The sequence below is a fragment of the Neofelis nebulosa genome, chromosome 5, assembly GCF_028018385.1.
Source record: "Neofelis nebulosa isolate mNeoNeb1 chromosome 5, mNeoNeb1.pri, whole genome shotgun sequence".
Classification (NCBI taxonomy): domain Eukaryota; kingdom Metazoa; phylum Chordata; class Mammalia; order Carnivora; family Felidae; genus Neofelis; species Neofelis nebulosa.
In genome coordinates this window covers 72,074,336-72,093,218 of record NC_080786.1, presented here as the reverse complement: position 1 = coordinate 72,093,218, position 18,883 = coordinate 72,074,336, and the positions used below count along the sequence as shown (strand labels likewise).

At 36.3% G+C, this 18,883-nt stretch overlaps 1 protein-coding gene across 11 annotated transcripts in view; it reads left to right on the top strand.

Annotated features, from left to right (window-relative positions):
- Nucleotides 1-18,883, top strand: part of PEX5L (peroxisomal biogenesis factor 5 like) — a 231,018-nt gene that overhangs the window by 133,583 nt on the left and 78,552 nt on the right. For 10 of the 11 annotated variants that reach the window (XM_058730586.1, XM_058730590.1, XM_058730585.1 and 7 more), the window contains 4 exons: nucleotides 4,718-4,829; nucleotides 12,770-12,964; nucleotides 16,480-16,603; nucleotides 17,510-17,606. In XM_058730586.1, coding sequence (XP_058586569.1) covers nucleotides 4,718-4,829; nucleotides 12,770-12,964; nucleotides 16,480-16,603; nucleotides 17,510-17,606 — 528 coding nt within the window. The remainder of the gene's footprint in view (nucleotides 1-4,717; nucleotides 4,830-12,769; nucleotides 12,965-16,479; nucleotides 16,604-17,509; nucleotides 17,607-18,883) is intronic. The other variant, XM_058730591.1, reaches the window with a different exon arrangement.

The following is an 18,883-nucleotide window of genomic DNA, read 5'->3' as shown; positions in this document are numbered from 1 at the left end:
TTTTCAAAATGCACAGATATACTTATTAAAATCATATTTATGTTTTTATATAAAACAAAACAATTCTTAAATTTTTCAATGTATTTAGATGAGGTAAGATACATGGTATATTATTACAAACTTTTTAAATTAACAGTTCAAATATGAGATACTTGTAAACTGTTTTTTAACTTATTAACTTTAACTTTTGAACTTTAAAAATTATTAAGTAGTAAAGTGTTTAAAAATAAAAAGAATATTTTACTTTAAACTAAAACAACAGTTTGAGATCAACAATCTGAAGTGTAAAAATTATGGAATAATGGATTATTATCCTTTACAGACATTGTAAAATGTATTTTGGTCTGGTGTTAAATCTTGGTGATATAAGTTATTACAAAACTTTATTTAGCTCTGTACTTTTTAATGAAATACCTAAGCAATATATTGTTCAAAGATAAATAAACATATTTAAGTCACAAAACAAACAATATAAAGATACACTGGAGCTTAAGTAACAGGCAGTATTTAAAAGCAAAATACTCTACTTTCATCTTGGTTAAATATTCCCCTGTAGCTTAGATTACATAATAATTTAATTGTTAACACTGAAATTAGATAAATCAAGTTGAACTAAGGCAAATGCATTTTTAGATAAAACTTTCCAAGAGGCAATAATTTATTAAAGCTGGTATTATTGTCTGCATTCCGTGCAATACTAAGCACTGGATGTAAAATAAGAACCAATTTGATCCTGTGGTGGTTAATAGTTGCCACATCAACTGACCAGTCTAAGTCATAAGTTAATTGAAGGCATTTGGCAGAATATTTCATTCACAACCTATGATTACAAGGAAAGTATAAATGTTCAATAGTCTTTGTGAATTCTGGGTGGCAAGGAAACCCCTACATGTAAATGCGCAGCTTTCTTACTTCTGCTCTTTCCTTTTGTTTCTGTGTCCATTGACCATGTAAGGTTCTCCCTCAAAATCTTCAAATTTGAATCTCTGAATTAAAATCCCTGAGTGAGGGGCGCCTGGGTGGCTCAGTCGGTTTAAGCGCCCGACTCTTGATTTCTACTCAGATCGTGATCTCACAGTTGTGAGATCAAGTCCTACTTCCAGCTCCATGGGTGAAGCCTGCTTAAGATTCTCTCTCTCCCTCTACCCCTCCCCTGCTTTCTCGCTCTCACTCTCAAAAAATAAATAAAATAATAAAACAGAATATAAAATATAAAATAAAATAAATAAATAAATTCCTGAGTGAGGTAGTAATGTTTTCTTGAAGTATCACTGGCCTCCCATTTGCACTGGGCCATGTCCTTCTTCCAAGAATGGCATGGGGCAGGCCTATGCCCTTATTTTTCTCATTAAGCATTCAAGCTTTGCATTCTTGACTGTTTGGTAAAAGCCTTGCATTTAGAAATGAACCTTTAGATAACTTTAAGTTTCCAAACATTTAAATGATGTGACCCTGGGAGAAAATGGACTTAGATTCATGGTTTAAAGCCTGCCAGGAACTTGGCAAACATTTCCGAGGACCACTGGCCTGTCTGTGAGTTGATCAAACCCAGTATGAAATTGGGGATGCCCATGTAATCATTCTCTTGTACAGTTCACCATTCAGTTAGACTGTAAATCAGTCAATGTTTATTAAACTGCTGCTATGAGATACAAAAGTTACTTGGATAAGGTCTCTAGCTTCAAAGAGGTCATAGTCTAGTAGGGGAAAAAACAAGTGAAACTAAAGTTATAAGACTGGGTAAAACATGGCAAGAAGGAGATGCTCTAAGAAGACACTCACTGCCTAGTGCTGAAGAAGGTTCCCAGACAATGTGCCGCTAATGGGATCCTGAAAGAGAAGTAAGAATCTCTGACTATTAGAAAGGCTTTGAAGTGTTTTAAATATTGAGAAGAGGAACAAAGGAGAATAAGAAATGAAAATTTTAAATGTAAACAAAGTAAGAAGACAAAGGCCCTAAAAACTAATGTAGTGGGTCATTTTGACTCAGATCTGATCATCTGATTAATCCAGATTGAAATTACTCTAACTCAATTATTTTAAAAAATGGAAACCTTTTGACTCACTTTTTTTTTTTTTTTTTTAAATTTTTTTAACGTTTATTTATTTTTGAGACAGAGAGAGACAGAGCATGAACGGGGGAGGGTCAGAGACAGAGAGGGAGACACAGAATCTGAAACAGGCTCCAGGCTCTGAGCTGTAAGCACAGAGCCCGACGCGGGGCTCTTGAACTCACAACCGCGAGATCATGACCTGAGCCGAAGTCGGACGCTTAACCGACTGAGCCACCCAGGCGCCCCTATTATTTTTTAACATCAATATATTCTGTACTCAAATGATGAAATGAGGTAATTTCATAAAGTGTTTTCCAACTGAAGGAAGTAACTCTAAGAGAAAGTCAATAAGTCATATCCTACCAATGAATAAGGAGAGAATAGATTGGTCTACAATTTGGAAGCAAAGTTTAGAGGAACTCTCTGGGAGATTCAGTTCATTTTGCAAGTTTCCTTTAGGACCTAAAAGATTTATTCTCAGGTCACCATAGGAAAACCATAAATTTGTTTGAAAATGAGGAGGGGGCATATGAGAAGCTATTCTTATTTATACAAATACAAATAAAATAGGCCTTAGTATGGCTAAAATAATGATTCCCAAATTTATCCAACTGAAGACACAGTTCAAAATTGGACAGTTTGAGGTAGATATTTTTACATCCTCAGTTTCTGCAAAGTCACTGTCCCATTTGGTAGGCATTTATTGATCCCCTCGTACATGAAAACATTCTATTACAAGTAGTGAAGGATATAAGTATGAGTAAGACATAGCCTCTGACCTCAGAACTTATAAGAAAAGATTTCGTGATATTTCTTGTTTCATCTTCCCTATCTCCATCAAAACCAAAAAACTTTCAATTCCTAAATTACCTTCCCATGATATCTGAAATCTGGCCTTTTATCCTCTTCACCCCAGACACCTGCCACCATCCCCCACTCCACCCCCAGAATTTCCCAACAGTTAAACTGTGCCCCATTTTGAAAAACACAGACTCAGAAAGTAGTTTGTTATTTCCTCTTTGATTTGTATCTATGCAAGAAAGCCACAGGAACAGCTCAGTTATGGAAATTAGGCAGATGTAACAACTCCATCAGACTGGGTTTGATGTGTGCTCAGAAACAAGACAGTAGGTGTGGAAGAAACACAGACCTTATGAGGCAGAGGAGAAGCCATACCTCAGTCCTGGACGCCATAGGGTCTCTCTGAACAGCCCCCTCTTTGGTATTTCTTTCTTCCTATGTTGAGAAAAGTCTGAGAATGCTAGAAGTACTTTCTCCAGAAAATAAGTCTGAAGTTTCATAAAGAGAGAGGTTCCAAAAAAATATTATCTTTGATAGATAGACTTACCTAAAAGGATAAGGCCTCTCAACTGCCTTTTCCTTTGTTTTTCCATTTAGACATTTTTATGTGGACAAAAGCCTTTCTAGAAATACGTTTATCAAATTAAGACTATAATTTTTAATGTTTACATCTAAAAGTACCTACAGAAATCTAACACCCTGGTCTTCTAAAACCATAGTTAATCCAGGCCCATTTCACACATTTACTCACAGAGCTGTGATATAAGAATTATTATTAGTCCCTGTTTACAAAGGAATTTATATCCAAAATGAAGAAAAAAATAAAGAAAATAAGACTTCATCTTTATTTTATGTGTCTCTGAAAATGCAGACTTGCAAGTCAGTATTTAAAAATCTAGAGGTTTTTAGGCACATCTTTTTCTTAAGTAGAAAACTGGATGGTTATGTCCATTTTAAGATAGGCCAATATAAAAACTCCTGAAAAACGAAAACAGTTAATTTAGGAATTAACCACTTGCATGTCATGATTATATTTCTTCCCTTAACCATGGAAGCAGAACTTAAGGAAGTCTGGATTCTAAGAGGTGCAGAATAACTGAAAGTTAATAATTGGCTGCCACTGCTAATTAGAGACCAACTAAAAATCAAACTGAAGGATTTCTAAAATTAGAGAACAAGCCAATGGGAAAATAGAATTGAATTGACAGAAATCTATTTTACATATAGATTTTCAGAAACATATCCACTGGATACCTATATAGTTAATATAACAATATTTTCTACTCTCCCAAAATAATGTTTGTTATGCTCTACAAAAGCATCCCAAGGAAATGTAAGAAGGATATGTGCCTATAGATGTCTTGAGTTTTTTTAGAGAGAGAGAAAAGAAGAACTTTTATCCACACACATACAGATCTCTGTGTGTTTATCACTTAATACTGATGGCCCATCCTAAACAGAATGTGTCACCTCAAAGTCTGGGGCCAGTATATCAGGTCTCAGTAGTGTTTTGTCCAAGTGAAGAGTGGGATTGGTCCTTAAGAACTGTGATTCATTAGGTGCCATTTTCCACATATTGAAATTAGAATTCTAAAACAGTACTAGGAGAAAAAAAAGGCTTGAGCTTTAAAAACTGAAATTGGCTGCATCCAACATATGTTGACAGTGCTAAAAGGCTCATTCCCCATCCCTTGATATCTTTTTTCTTTCTTGCCCTTACCCCTTTATTTATTTATTTATTTATTTATTTATTTATTTATTTATAAGCTTGCTATTCTCATTTTGTTGCAAGGCTACATTTTAATTCATCTGATTCTGCAGTGTAACAAAGCCCTTTGATACCTGTGTTCATCTGTTCTCAGCTGGTGAATGAACAGCAAGAAAGCAGACCCCTCTTGAGTCCCTCCATCGATGACTTTCTTTGTGAAACCAAATCGGAGGCAATAGCAAGGCCAGTAACGTCCAACACAGCCGGTAATTCTTTCACTTTTAACTGGATCCTCAAGTAGAGCTAATTTTCACTATAGTGAAATGCATATTTTATTTCTATAATGCATTTTAAGTAGAATAATGTTTGCAACCAATGAAAGCTTAGAATATATACTATTCAACATAAAATGGTAAATCACTCTGTAATATAAAAGAAACTGCAATGTATATTACCCAACCAATTTTGCTGAATATTAGCAAATGAATCTCTTCTGTGCAGATTTACATCTTTGCATCTCAAGTCACATTACAAGGAATCTTTAAAACAAAAGCATCTATTTCAGAGTAAGGTTTTAAAGTTATGGCTGGAAATATTTTGTATGACAAAAGTCCAAAAATGTAGGCAGCCCCTTCAAGCGGATTGAAATGACAAAATTAAAAGTCCTAGAGACTTGAAATGTTGAAGAGCCGATTTCATTTTTCTGTCATATAAATGTGTTACTTGTTTCCTCTTACAATGATTTTCTTTGCATATTCTTCTGGAATTAAAACATACCCAAACAGTGAACTATCATCTGTGTAGGCACATACATATAGGCACTAATAAGTATTCATCCAATGAGTGGATGCAGGATCCCACTGGTATGAATCACATCTTCTCTAGTACCCTCTGCATTTGCCAATTCTCACTGATGCTAAAACTAAGTCACTTAGGGCCCACCCCGAGGGAGCTACATAAGATGTGACGCAAAAGCTACTTTTCACCTTCTGTATCAGAGACAGCCTTTCTGCATTGATTTTATTCAGTCACCACTCACATTCAAAGGCATCTTGTTCAAATAAGGATGAAAAAATGATGTTCAGAATCAAAGAACAAAGGCTATGTTAGATTGCAGGAAAGAATTTAATGGAGAAAGGAGAGAACAGTTACGTGCTGCCTTGTTAAGTGCATCCATTTCCCCATCATGTCCTCAGCTTGCTGTTTCCTGGTATATTTTCATTACACTTTTAAGTAAGTGAAGAAAATCACGAGTGAAGGAAATTGTGGGGTTTTTAAATGCTAAAAATTACAACGGCCAAAGTTAACACAAGATAGAAGCTTTATGCAGGAGTATAGTCTACAGTGTCTGGAGTCACAGTTCACAATGTCAAAACCCAGCTGTGCCACTTAGCAGCTCTTGTCCTTGGGAAAGTTGCTTAACTAAGTCTGTTTCCTCATCTATAATGGTAACATCTCATAGGTTACTTGGGAAGATTAAATGAAGCAATCTACGTAAGAGCTTAATACCATGTAAGCTCTAACAGATGTTACCATTACTGTTAGGTATCAGGTTTGGAAAACAGTATACCCGATGCTTCTCTGTTCAAATGCATTAACTTTCTTTATATCACACCAAAGCAATCATTTTCTAAATTCAACTATCACTTTGAGTAATCAAGCAAATAAAATTATACTTGGTACATTTAAGCAAGAAATTAGTAAGTTCAGATTTTACCTGATCAAATTTATCCTTCTTATCTATGAAACTAGAGCTCATTCCTCCAAAACTGGAGAAGAGCTTTGTGTCTCTCATTTCAGGAAAATCCATGAGAATTGGATGCACTGAGAAGTTCCTATTGTTCTAAAAAAAAAAAATCTGCAAAGGATAGAGTTCTCAGATCTTGATTCCAGTACCTTATGCGCTTTCCAACTCCCACTAATGCTAAAATTAAGTCACTTAGGAAGGGCCCACCAGAGACAGCAACATAATACTTGATTCAAAAGGCACTTTCACTTTGATTTTTCCAACATATGAAAGAGATTTATGAAATATTGGAGAAAAAATTCAAAAGAAGATGTAATTTCTTACGATTGCAATACTACAATATTGCCTCCTGTATACGTTTTCTAGACTTTCATGACAAGATACCACAAATTGAGTGGATTGAACAACAGAAATTTATTGTTTTGTAATTCTGGCAACTAGAGACCAAAACTAAGGTATCAGCAGGGCCCCCCTCTCTCTAAATGTGCTCAGGAAGAAACTGTCCTGGGAAGGACAGAAAGGAAGAAACTTTCCTTTGCTGGTAGTTCATTGGCTTGTGGCAGCATAACTGTAATCTTCACATGGCATTCTTCCTGTGTGCATGTCTTCCTGTGTTTGTGTCTGTCTCTGTATCCAAATTTCCCTTTTTCCTAAGAACACCAGCCATATTGGATTCAGCATCTCTTCTACTACAATATGACTCATCTTAACTAATTATATTTCCAACAACCCTATTTCCAAATAAAGTCACATTCCAAGGCACTAGGGGTTAAGACTTCAACATGTGAGTTTTTTTACGGGGACACAGTTCAATCCACGGCACCCTCCAAAGTAGGAGTTCAAGAATAATGGTATTTTGAGATTGTGAGGTTTTCTTCTCTTGTCCTCATCACTCAGTGCATCTGGGTCACACAGATTTTTATCCTGAAGGAATACTCTTATTTGATAGTGTGTTTTTTTAATCTTAAAAGTATATCTCAAGGAGGAAACTCCGTATTTTTTTAATGCCTAAGAAATACACTTTTTTCTTAAATGTTATAGAACCTACTATTGATATCTCAATATGGAACATTATTATACATCTCTAAACAGGAAAAATTTTAGCATACAAACACTTTGGAAAGAATTCCAATCTGGTCCAATAATTTTATAGCTAAGGTTTCTGGGGAAAAGATATAGTTACTATTTTCTATCTAAATTTTTAATAAAAAAATAATTTGAAATAGAATATTGTTATTTTATAGAATACTATGAAAGTACATTGACAAATCAGGACAGTCTTTGAACATTGTCTGTTACACCTCAGGTATTATGTATATCTTTATGCTTAAGGAATGGATATTAAACAATCTTGGAGTAAAATATGGAAGAAAACCTGCTTCTAGTTTGTACCAAGTCAGCCAAGAAGACTAAGAGAGTCACTTACACTTGGCATTTTCTTCCAATAAAAAATAAAGTGTGCCACCACCTTAACATTTACTTAAATATTTAAAGAACATAGTTCTTATATAAATTAGCATAAAATAAACAATATAGGAAATATTTATCTCTTCCAAATGTCACTCAAATGATAGGATTTTTTCCTCTACTGATCTTAAAAGAACATGTCAGTCTTCTGTCTCATAGAAGTTCTAAGTTATAATCTTTTTCTAAAGTATTGAATTATCTTTTTTACTTTCTGCTTGTTTCTACTTGTTCTGCTTGTTTAGGATTAACTTTTTGTCATCCAATAATGATAATATCAAGCTGATCAAATAAAGATGTTTTTAATTTTTTTGTCATTAGTACCCCAAATTATCTTTAATTCATCTGTAATCTAGATGGTATCTAATTCCTTGACCCTCTCAAACTGTATCCCTACATGGTAGGTAAGGTAAGATCATTACTAATATCCTTGATTTTAAAATGACAAATAAATACATATTGTCACAGATGCAAATATCAAATGTTCAGAAAGTAACTAGACAATGGATATTTTAAGATCATGATTACATTATAGAACAACTATTTACTCTAAAATTTGCAAAAATAACTTGTTGGTCTATAATCTCCCAAAAAACCTAACATATGTCAAAGTGCAGGAAAGAGTCTTTTCTAAAGACCAAGAAAAACAGGGGGTCCTTGGTTTGCATTTATCAATGTGCATAATCTAAAAAAAATTTATCCCCAAACTTGAGCCATTAGTTGGATACTATAGAAGAAACATTTTTCATGATTTAAAAAAAATAATTTCAACTCCTTATATGAGACCTGTGTACCTGTATAAGTGACCCATATGTATAAGGGAAGAGCCACCCTTAACAAAGTTTACACTCATGTCACAGCCACCCAATTAAATATTTTAATTGCAAAGTTAGTGTAATATTTACAAAATACATTTCTATGAAGCCCAAGTAGCTGTGAACCCAATGGCATGCCTCTTGAGAGAACTTAGAAATGTAGGAAGTAGCTCTAATTACATATTCAGATAAAATAAGCAAAAATTTGTTGAATTATTTAAGTCCATTTTATCTATTTGACATCACTGGCAAAATTATTCCTAAGGGACTTTGCTTTGTAGCCACTATTAAAGAATACCATGTTTCTAGAATAACTGCGTAGCTTACAAAACAGAACAGAGATCTCATCAGCTCCTTGTGGCACATTCTGTGGCTGCACCAATCAGGGTTGTTTCATGATCTGCTCTCTCTAACCACTCCATGTAGATTTATTCCTTAGGAGAAATACACTAGAAATCTGAGCCTCATTGTACTGTAGTGGTGTAAATAGCATTGTGCTTACCATCAAAGTATCAAATCAGAGCTTCATAATAGGTGCTATTTTATTCTAACTGTTTTAAGCAGCCTAACCTCCCACAGCCCAAGTAATCTAGCATTCATAAACATCTTCAGTGCCCTGTAGGAGCCTTGCAGTTCAATACGTTGTGATCTTCAATTAGGTATCCTTGAGATAAATGGAAACAAATACTTACATAGCATCTTACATCTTACATCTTCAGGAAATTCTATCCAATGAAACTAGGTGATTTAAAAAAGAAGTAGGGGTGCCTGGGTGGCTCAGTCGGTTAAGCATCCAACTTCAGCTCAGGTCACGATCTCACAGTTAGTGGGTTCAAGCCTCACATTGGGCTCTGTGCTGACAGCTCGGAGCCTGGACCTTGCTTCTGATTCTGTGTCTCCCTCTCTCTCTGCCCCTCCCCTGCTCATGCTGTCTCTCTCTGTCTCTCAAAAATAAATAAGTGTAAAAAAAATTTTTTTTTAAAAAAGAAGCAGTTTTTGAGATTACCAACTATTTAAATTCTGCCTCAGACTACCCAAACTGCCAGATTGGGAATAACAAAATTAAAATAATAAATAAAATAATCAAATAAAATAATCAAAGCCGCACCAATGGAATCAGCATATTTCTTCCAGGTTCAGATAAAGTGTAGTGAGGAGTGGTAACAAACACATGCTTGGGAGTGACAGGGCCTGTGTTTGCATCCTGACATGGACACTGATCTACACGCTGTATTAGTTTCCTATTGCTGCTGTAACAAATTACCACAAATTCAGTTGCTTAAAAACAACACCAGTTTATTGTCCTATAATTCTGTCAGTCAGCAGTCCTAAAATCAAGGTGTCGGCAGAACCACATTCCTTCTGGAGGCTCTAAAGGAGAATTTGTCTCCCTGCCTTTTCCAGCTTCTGGAAGTACCTGGAATCCCTTGGCTTGTGGCCACTTCCTCCATCTCCAAAGCCAGCAACGTAGCATTTTTAAGTCTATTAGTTTCTCTCTCTCTCTCTCTCTCTCTCTCTCTCTCTTTCTCTCTCTCTCACACACACACACATAAACATATACACACATTTTCACATCCACTGTAAGAGGTGGTTATCTTCATTTAGACACACAGATTCTGGAACTCAAACTTTAATGTGTCTAAGAGAATCTTTAAAATCTGGTTACAAAAATCAGCAGAACAATACCCCCTTCCATGCCAAGGTATGCCTCCTTCGAAGCCCAGATGGAACAGTGAGACCCTTATTTCAAAACTATTAACTAAAGTGCGTGTGCATGCAACACACTCACACACATGTACACACACACACACTTGCTAAAATGCGTTTGTCTTCCTCCAGAAAGCAAAAGGCTGCATCCATCCTTGTATGCTTTTGAAATTGTAGTCCCCAGGGACTCTCTCAGCTTCAAAGCTTACCATTCAACCTCCAAGCCACCCCCTTCATCAAGTGGGTAACAAATAAGGCCTTTTGTGTGTGCCAAGCATTTGTTTCATGTTTGCTGGGAAAAGAACAAAGGAACACAGAGCTCAGAACCAACACAGGAAGTGCTCAGGCCAGTTTGGAGAGGGAAAGAATGTTACTGAGCGGAGTTTGAATATGCGGTTCACTCTTTTAGTAATTCATTTGTTCTGAATGGTGAGAAGCAGATATAGAATTAAATTAATACTCCATCAGTTATTATTCCGTAATAAATATACTTCCTATATACAAATAGACAAGTCCTATATAATTTACTGCTAAAAGAAGTGTAGGAGCAAGTGACTAATTCCTAATTGTTTGTACAATTAGTAAAAAGACATATATGGCATTCCCGAGACTGTTACCCACTTCCTTCCTTCTGTTATAAGGAAATTTTGGTAGGCCTAGAATCTCTGCCAACATAATAGTGGCCTGGAAATTTCTGTTTAAACATTCAAAGAATATGAAATGTGTTACATCCTAGTCTATGTTGGCCGCTTGCCATGTTTAAATTTGAGACACCCAGCCAGGCGGCTTACCTCTAAAAGCCACTTCTTTCTCCTCACGTTGAGGTTCTTGCTAGCCACATAACACTCCTCATATTTCAGAGCATCTTAGCATTGGAAGGGGGTTCCCATCTCCTCCGGAAGACTCAGAGGAGACAAGCTGATGCTCTCAGGCCATTTTATGATAAATTTACTTCGTAGCATCCTCTGTAACCAATATCTTTGTCTCATTCTCTGTTTTATTCCCAGTGATGTTCCCCCTTTCTGTCAGCGTATGGATCTGCTTCTTGCCCAAAATAGAAAAACAACAGGGAGAATAGGAGGAGATTAACAAAAAGAAAAGCATCACAAGTTGGCCACCAAAGAACGGAAATAACATTTGTTGAGTACCTATTGTATGCCTAGCACTTCACATATTCAATATACAAATTAGATGAGTTAATCTTCACATCTTATCTAAAAGATAGACTTATTAATTCTGCATTTTTCAGAGGAGGAAACTGAAGCTCAGAGAAGTCAAGAAACTTACCACACAGCTAAGCAGTGGTAGAGTCAGGTCTTTCCACTTCACCATTAACATCCCATCACTGTGATTTGTAATTGAAATCAGAAACTGAGAATTTTTCAATTCTGTATTGAGAATACAGCTTGACAAACTATCCTAAGGACGCTATAGGGGTGGTTAGCTCATGAGGACAGTGGTACTAAAGAAACCCAAGTTGTGAGTTCAACTGAGGTCTGACCCACCTTGAGTGCAAGGGGGGAGCAGATGGAAGAATGTTGAGATATCCACAAAAATCCATTCCCTACCAGGAGGACCTGCTGGGAGATCAAAGAAAAGGAGTGGTTCAGTCATAGTTGTAGACAGTGCCAGAAAGGGCTAACACAAGGATTTCTCTGTCACTTTGATGACTTTCCTAAACTAGCTGGGGGTAAAGTGATTCCAGGCCAGAAGTCAGCCTCTTCTGGTACTTGAGCTGGTAGAGAGGCAGGACTGGAGGGACCTTCCCTAATTGTTAATTTTCCATTTCTCACAATGAGCTACTCAAACCCTGGTTACTTGCACTGTAAGAGAGAGAAGGATGAAGAGTTACAAAGCTTGCCTTTTTAATTCTCATTTGCCTAGTTTGCATCTGAACAAATGATTATTTCTGTCTTCACTAGAGTATTTAATACAATGTAATCAACCTGCTGGGAAGTTAAAGTGTAGCCCTTCTATTCCTTGTTATGTTGAAATTTAAATTTGCATATTAGACAGCAAAGGCATAACATGTGTACCTATTCATCAACTATGGATTATAAGATACTTCTCTAGTGTGAGCCCAAACAGCAAGCCGTTCTCTGATTGAACTGCTTAATTAAATAAAAAGTGATTAATAGCATTCCTTTATATCCTATATGCTTTAGTAGTTTGAAGTTTAAACACAAAGACATTTAAAAAGTTTTCCAAATCTTCCTCATAACTGTTTTGCAAACTTTCATCCCTGGTAAAGCTGGTCTAAGTCCTATTTTGTGGGTTTGTACTGTGCCAAGTAAAGGAGAACACACAGCAAACTTCCCAGTCTAAACACAGACCATCTTTACAAATCAACGGTCATCTCACTTAATTTCATACTTCTGACCACAATATTCTTCTGCACCCAACTGAATCCTATTTTTAAAATTAATTTCAGAGCAGGGAGTGGGCTTATCTTAACCTCTTCCATCTTTGACAGTATTGACCACAGGCTTAGATCTCCTTGACCTGAGTGAACCTGTCTCTCAAACCCAAACCAAAGCCAAGAAGTTGGAGGCCTCATCGAAAACCTCATCCCTCAAGAAAAAGGCTGATGGATCTGAACTCATCAGTGCGGATGCTGAGCAGAGAGGCCAGCCTCTCCGAGGCCCAGAGACTTCATCCTTAGATTTAGGTAAGGTAATAGCATGTGTCGCCTGCTGCTTGCTCCTGCCTTAATACGAGGAAATTCCACAAATGACATTAAAACCATGGGAAAGGAGTAGAAAAGATTAATTCCATGTAGGAAATGGGCAGCACACACTTTTGTTCTTGGATTAAATAGCAGTTGGGGCATTCAATTTTGCATAACTGATGTGGATTCATTCATTTATTTATTCAACCCACCTGTGTTGAATTCTTGATAGATGGCAGGTGCCATATGAGGCATTGGAGTTACAAGTAAGAATAACACATGAATCTTGCTCTCTAGGAGAATTTAGTCTAGATTGGGAGGTAGCCAGTTGAGAGAGAGAGAAAACAACTTTAACACAAGGTCCAGGAACAGCCAGCCAGAACATGTAACATGCATGGGGAAGTATCTGATACAATAGTAACAGCTACCATTTATTGATGGCTTATAATGTCCAGGACTATGCTTGCATGATTTACATGTATTAGCCCATTAATTCATCATAACTGTGAAATAAGTGAGGAACCAGGTTTTCAAATTTAAATAATCTGCCCAAGATCTCAATATAAGAAAGAGCTAGAATTTGAGGCTAGTTCTGATTAACGTCAAAGCCCATCCTGTTTTCTACTGTATATCTTCCTGAAAAAGGAAAGCTTAACTCATCTCATGCAACCAGTCAAATTAAGGTCTGCTTTATCAGGAGAAAGAAAAACGACAAGTATTTCAGAACATGTCCCCTCTCCCCTGCCATGTCCCTCTCTGAGGCCTTTGTCTTTGGAGAAAAACTTTATAAGTATCTCCAGTACTTCCTCACTATCCATGTCTTCTAAGTTTAGTCAGTTGTACAAATGAATAAATGAAATTTACACACTTATTTAAGGATATATTAAGTTCATAACAATATACCACAATAAACTTAAAAATGAGACTTTTATGTCTCTGCTTTTAAGAAGATGTTCTGTGAAGAAGTCATAAAAATACTTAAAGAACTATGGAGGACATTGACTACCTCCTATCTTTCTATAAATTAAACCTATCTTTCTATAAATTAAAAAACTGGACCCCAAGGCTGTTTAAGTGATTTATATACAGTCACACACTTATTAATGAAAATGAACCCAGCCAAGTTCTTTAACTGTAAGAATTAAACCACAGGGAAAAAAATTGTTCTAGCATTCTCTTGACTTTCTCCATTGCATCTTTACTTTCTCTTCCCATTATTAATTCACTCCTTTGATGAACTTAATCAGTTTATACAAAACCTGTGAAAAGTGTTCCACTTTCTTCTCACCTCCTTTTAACAGTGAGGCTCATCTCTTTAAACAGATTTTTTTTTCATTTTTTTTCATTTATTTCTTTTTTTTTTTTAATTTACATCCAAGTTAGCATATAGTGCAACAATGATTTCAGGAGTAGATTCCTTAATGCCCCTTACCCATTCAGCCCATCCCCCCTCCCACAACCTCTTCACCAACCCTCTGTTTGATCTCTATATTTAAGAGTCTCTTGTGTTTTGTCCCCTTCCCTGTTTTTATATTATTTTTGCTTACCTTCCCTTAAATTTATCTGTTTTGTATCTTAAAGTCCTCATATGAGTGAAGTCATATATTTGTCTTTCTCTGACTGACTAATTTCGCTTAGCATAATACCCTCCAGTTCCATCCACGTAGTTACAAATGGCAAGATTTCATTCTTTTTGATTGCAGAGTAATACTCCATTGTATATATATACCACATCTTCCCGGATATTTGGGCTCTTTCCATACTTTGGCTATTGTTGATAGTGCTACTATAAACATGGGGGTGCATGTGCCCCTTCAAAACAGCACACCTATATCCCTTAGATAAATACCTAGTAGTGCAATTGCTGGGTGGTAGGGTAGTTCTATTTTTAATTTTTTGAGGAACCTCCATACTGTTTTCCAGAGTAGCTGCACCAGTTTGCATTCCCACCAGCAGTGCAAAAGAGATCCTCTTTCTCTGCATCCTCATCAACATCGGTTTTTCCTTAATGTTAACCATTCTGACAGGTGTGAAGTGGTATCTCATTGTGGTTTCCATTTGTATTTTCCTGATGATGAGTCATGTTGAGCATTTTTTCATGTGTCTGTCAGCCATCTGGATGTCTTTGGAGAAGTGTCTATTCATGTCTTTTGCCCATTTCTTCACTGGATTCTTTGTTTTTTGGGTGTTGAGTTTGATAAGTTCTTTATAGATTTTGGATATTACCCCTTGGTCTGATATGTCGTTTGCAAATATCTTCTTCCATTTCATCAGTTGCCTTTTAGTTTTGCTGATTGTTTCCTTCACTGTGCAGAAGCTTTTTATTTTGTTGAGGTCCCAATAGTTCACTTTTGCTTTTGTTTCCCTTGCTTCTGGAGACGTGTTGAGTAAGAAGTTGCTATGGCCATGGTCAAAGAAGTTTTTGCCTGCTTTCTCCTCTAGGATTTTGATGGCTTCCTGTCTTACATTTACGTCTTTCATTCATTTTGAGTTTATTTTTGCGTATGGTGTAAGAAAGTGGTCCAGGTTCATTTTTCTGCATGTCGCTGTCAAGTTTTCCCAGCACCATTTGCTGAAAAGATTGTCTATTCCATTGGATATTCTTTCCTGCTTTGTCAAAGATTAGTTAGCCATACGTTTGTGGGTCCATTTCTGGGTTCTGTATTCTGTTGCATTGATCTGAGTGTGTTTTTGTGCCAGTACCATTCTGTCTTGATGATTACAGGTTTGTAATACATCTTGAAGTTCAGGATTGTGTTGCCTCCAGCTTTGGTTTTCTTTTTTAAGATTGCTTTGCTATTTGGGGTCTTTTCTGGTTCCATACAAATTTTAGGATTGTTTGTTCTAGCTCTGTGAAGAATGCTGGTGTTATTTTGATAGGAATGGCATAAACAGAATTTCTTTTTTTTTAAATTTTTTTTTCAACGTTTTTTATTTATTTTGGGGACAGAGAGAGACAGAGCATGAACGGGGGAGGGGCAGAGAGAGAGGGAGACACAGAATCGGAAACAGGCTCCAGGCTCCGAGCCATCAGCCCAGAGCCTGACGCGGGGCTCGAACTCACGGACCGCGAGATCGTGACCTGGCTGAAGTCGGACGCTTAACCGACTGCGCCACCCAGGCGCCCCCAGAATTTCTTTTTATAAACATGCCAGAAGTGTCTCAAAGTCACCTCCTTAGCTAGAGGCAGGTAGGATAGTACTCCATATGTTCATTCCATGGGGGTTCCATGGACTCATACACAGAATTCAGAATGCACACAGCTCTTGAAACAAATTCAGGTAAAAGAACTTGATTGTTTAACTATAAGTAAACCAATGTTTCTTAATGGGTCTCATTTTTATTTAGCTGCACATGTTTTAATTAATTTTCATGCAACCTTAAAACACTGGTCTTAGGTTTAGGAGCATCAGTTGAGTGAAGTTCACTTGTATAAAACTTCTTAATCTTGATCTCTCTTCTGTCTGTATCTCATATTCCACTGTCCTTTTACCCCTTTCCCATCTCCTTCATAGACATTCAAACACAACTGGAAAAATGGGATGATGTTAAGTTTCATGGAGATCGAAATAGCAAGGGGCATCCAATGGCTGAAAGAAAATCATGCTCTTCTAGAACTGGATCAAAGGAACTCTTATGGTAAGATATTGTAATATCAGAAAATAGCTATTGATATGTCAACTGTATGGGTATTTCTCCTATGTACTGAAATAGCCAATGAGTTAAATCAATCCAAATACTTGGTGCCATGTATAACCCCCTATGTATCAATGCTAGTTATCATAGCTTCTAAAACTAAGTATTAAATCTGAATTGTCAAAAATTCAACCAATAATGACTTTGGTAGATTCATAAGCAGTATTCAATATTTCTTTAATATTTGTTGATAATTTTCTGAATGTGTAACTGAGACGATCAATAAAAATAGGTTTATGTATGTATGTACATATGTGTGCATATTCAATATATTATATGAATGGCAGTTAAATTAAATGTTTCTGGTTACACAGGTAACCTTTTCTGACTATCTTAATCATCATTGTCAGATAATACACTAATTAAGAACAATCTGTGGATGCTCATGAGAAAAATTGGCCACCTGAATTTTACCATGTTTTTAAGTCTTCCTGAAGGGCAACATGTTTCAGTCTCCTGTTGCCCCTTGCACATCTCCACTTATGGTGACATTTCAAATTTTGTGTAAAGATCAAATCACACCTGGGTCACTGTGAGACACTCCCCTCCCAAAATACTTTTAATAAAGCAGAACTGTTTGTAAGAAAAATGGGATTGCGTTTATTTACTTTTTGTACATAACTGAACTGAATTCTAAATCAATCAGATTTAGATTATGCCTAGCACACTGCAGCCACTTAAACTTCAAACGTGGTTGTGTAAAATGATATAAAAGCTCTCTTTTTCATCAAAACTCTGATGAGAGCTTTGTTATCATGACTCTCAATGATCCAAATTAACTCATTTTCTTGACTGTCTTCCTAGTTGAATTTCTTTCTTGATGTAATCTCCTTTTTTCATCCCCTGTAGGTCCTCAGAACACAGATCTCAACCAGAACTAAGTGGTGGGAAAAGCGCCCTGAACTCTGAGTCGGCTTCAGAATTGGAATTAGTGCCTCCAACACAGGTCACAAAGCTGATTCTTTAATCCACCCACCTTTTCTAATATATAATTTATATCATAAATATTTTATTTAAATTTTCCCCAAAAAAAGTTTGAAGTATTTTTTTCTGTATTTCATATGCTTTCTCAGTAATCTGTCTCAAAGCTTGAGACAACTAATGATATATGTGTCTATTTGGCTGGAACATGTCTCAACGAATTCACTATATATTTAGCACTTTTTCTTTGTTCTACCATTTACTTTTCCATCGTTTTGCAATATAAAATCTCTTCTACTCCAGTATTAGCAAAATTTATATAACAAAACACAAAAAAGAGGAACTTACCTATTGACTCTTCATTCACATGTATGCCCTGTGGACCAAGGTACTTACATATCAGGATCCTGACTATCACATTAAAGTAAATTTCATGTTGAAGAATTAATAATTACAGTATTAGCAGCAATTATAATAGTAAGAGCTACCATTTGTGAATGCCCACTAAGTATTAGGAACTTTACTATGTGCTTTTAATATGTTACATCCAATACTCAAATAATCCTATAAATTGTTATTAGCCTCATTTTAAGGATCCTTTAAAGAGTCTTGGTAAAGTCAAAATCCTTTTTCTGAGACACCCAACTAGTCACTGATGGAAGTATGGTATGAACTGGATCTATCTGTCCACTACTTGACCCTCAACTCCAGTGTAGCTGGCTTGTCTCTAACTAGTTCACTCCTTTGGGTAAAACTGCAAAGAAGGCCAAAGTCAGCCTCAATCTTTTCATTGGCACAAACACTCTCTAAGGATGCAGCCTGATCTAAAACCACAAAGATCTCTTAAGAAATGTGTCTACATTCATGCATTCTGCAATCTAGTTGAAAGTAAGTGAGATGGAGTAAGCAAGAGAAATTTTCTTGAATTTACTAGATCAGACTAAGAGATACTGTGAGGTGAAGTAAAGGGATAATTATGATAATAGCAAATATTATTGATTGTTATGATAAAGTCTTCTAATAATACATGTTAGCTCATTTGATCCTGACAAATGGCTATATGAGGTAAGTTTATTTATTACCCCTATTTCGTAGATGGGAAACTAAGACACAGTGAGATTAGGAAAATTGTCCATGCACCCAGAACTGGTAAGCGGCCTAGAGCAGGAGGACACGGATAAGAAATGTTGAGGCAAAGGAAGACCACTGGAATCAACCACTAAGAGAACCCACTCCTGTCCCCATTTCTAACATTCACTGGAGAGGAGTGGGCATTACTGCTTCCAGGACTCTGCTGGAAAA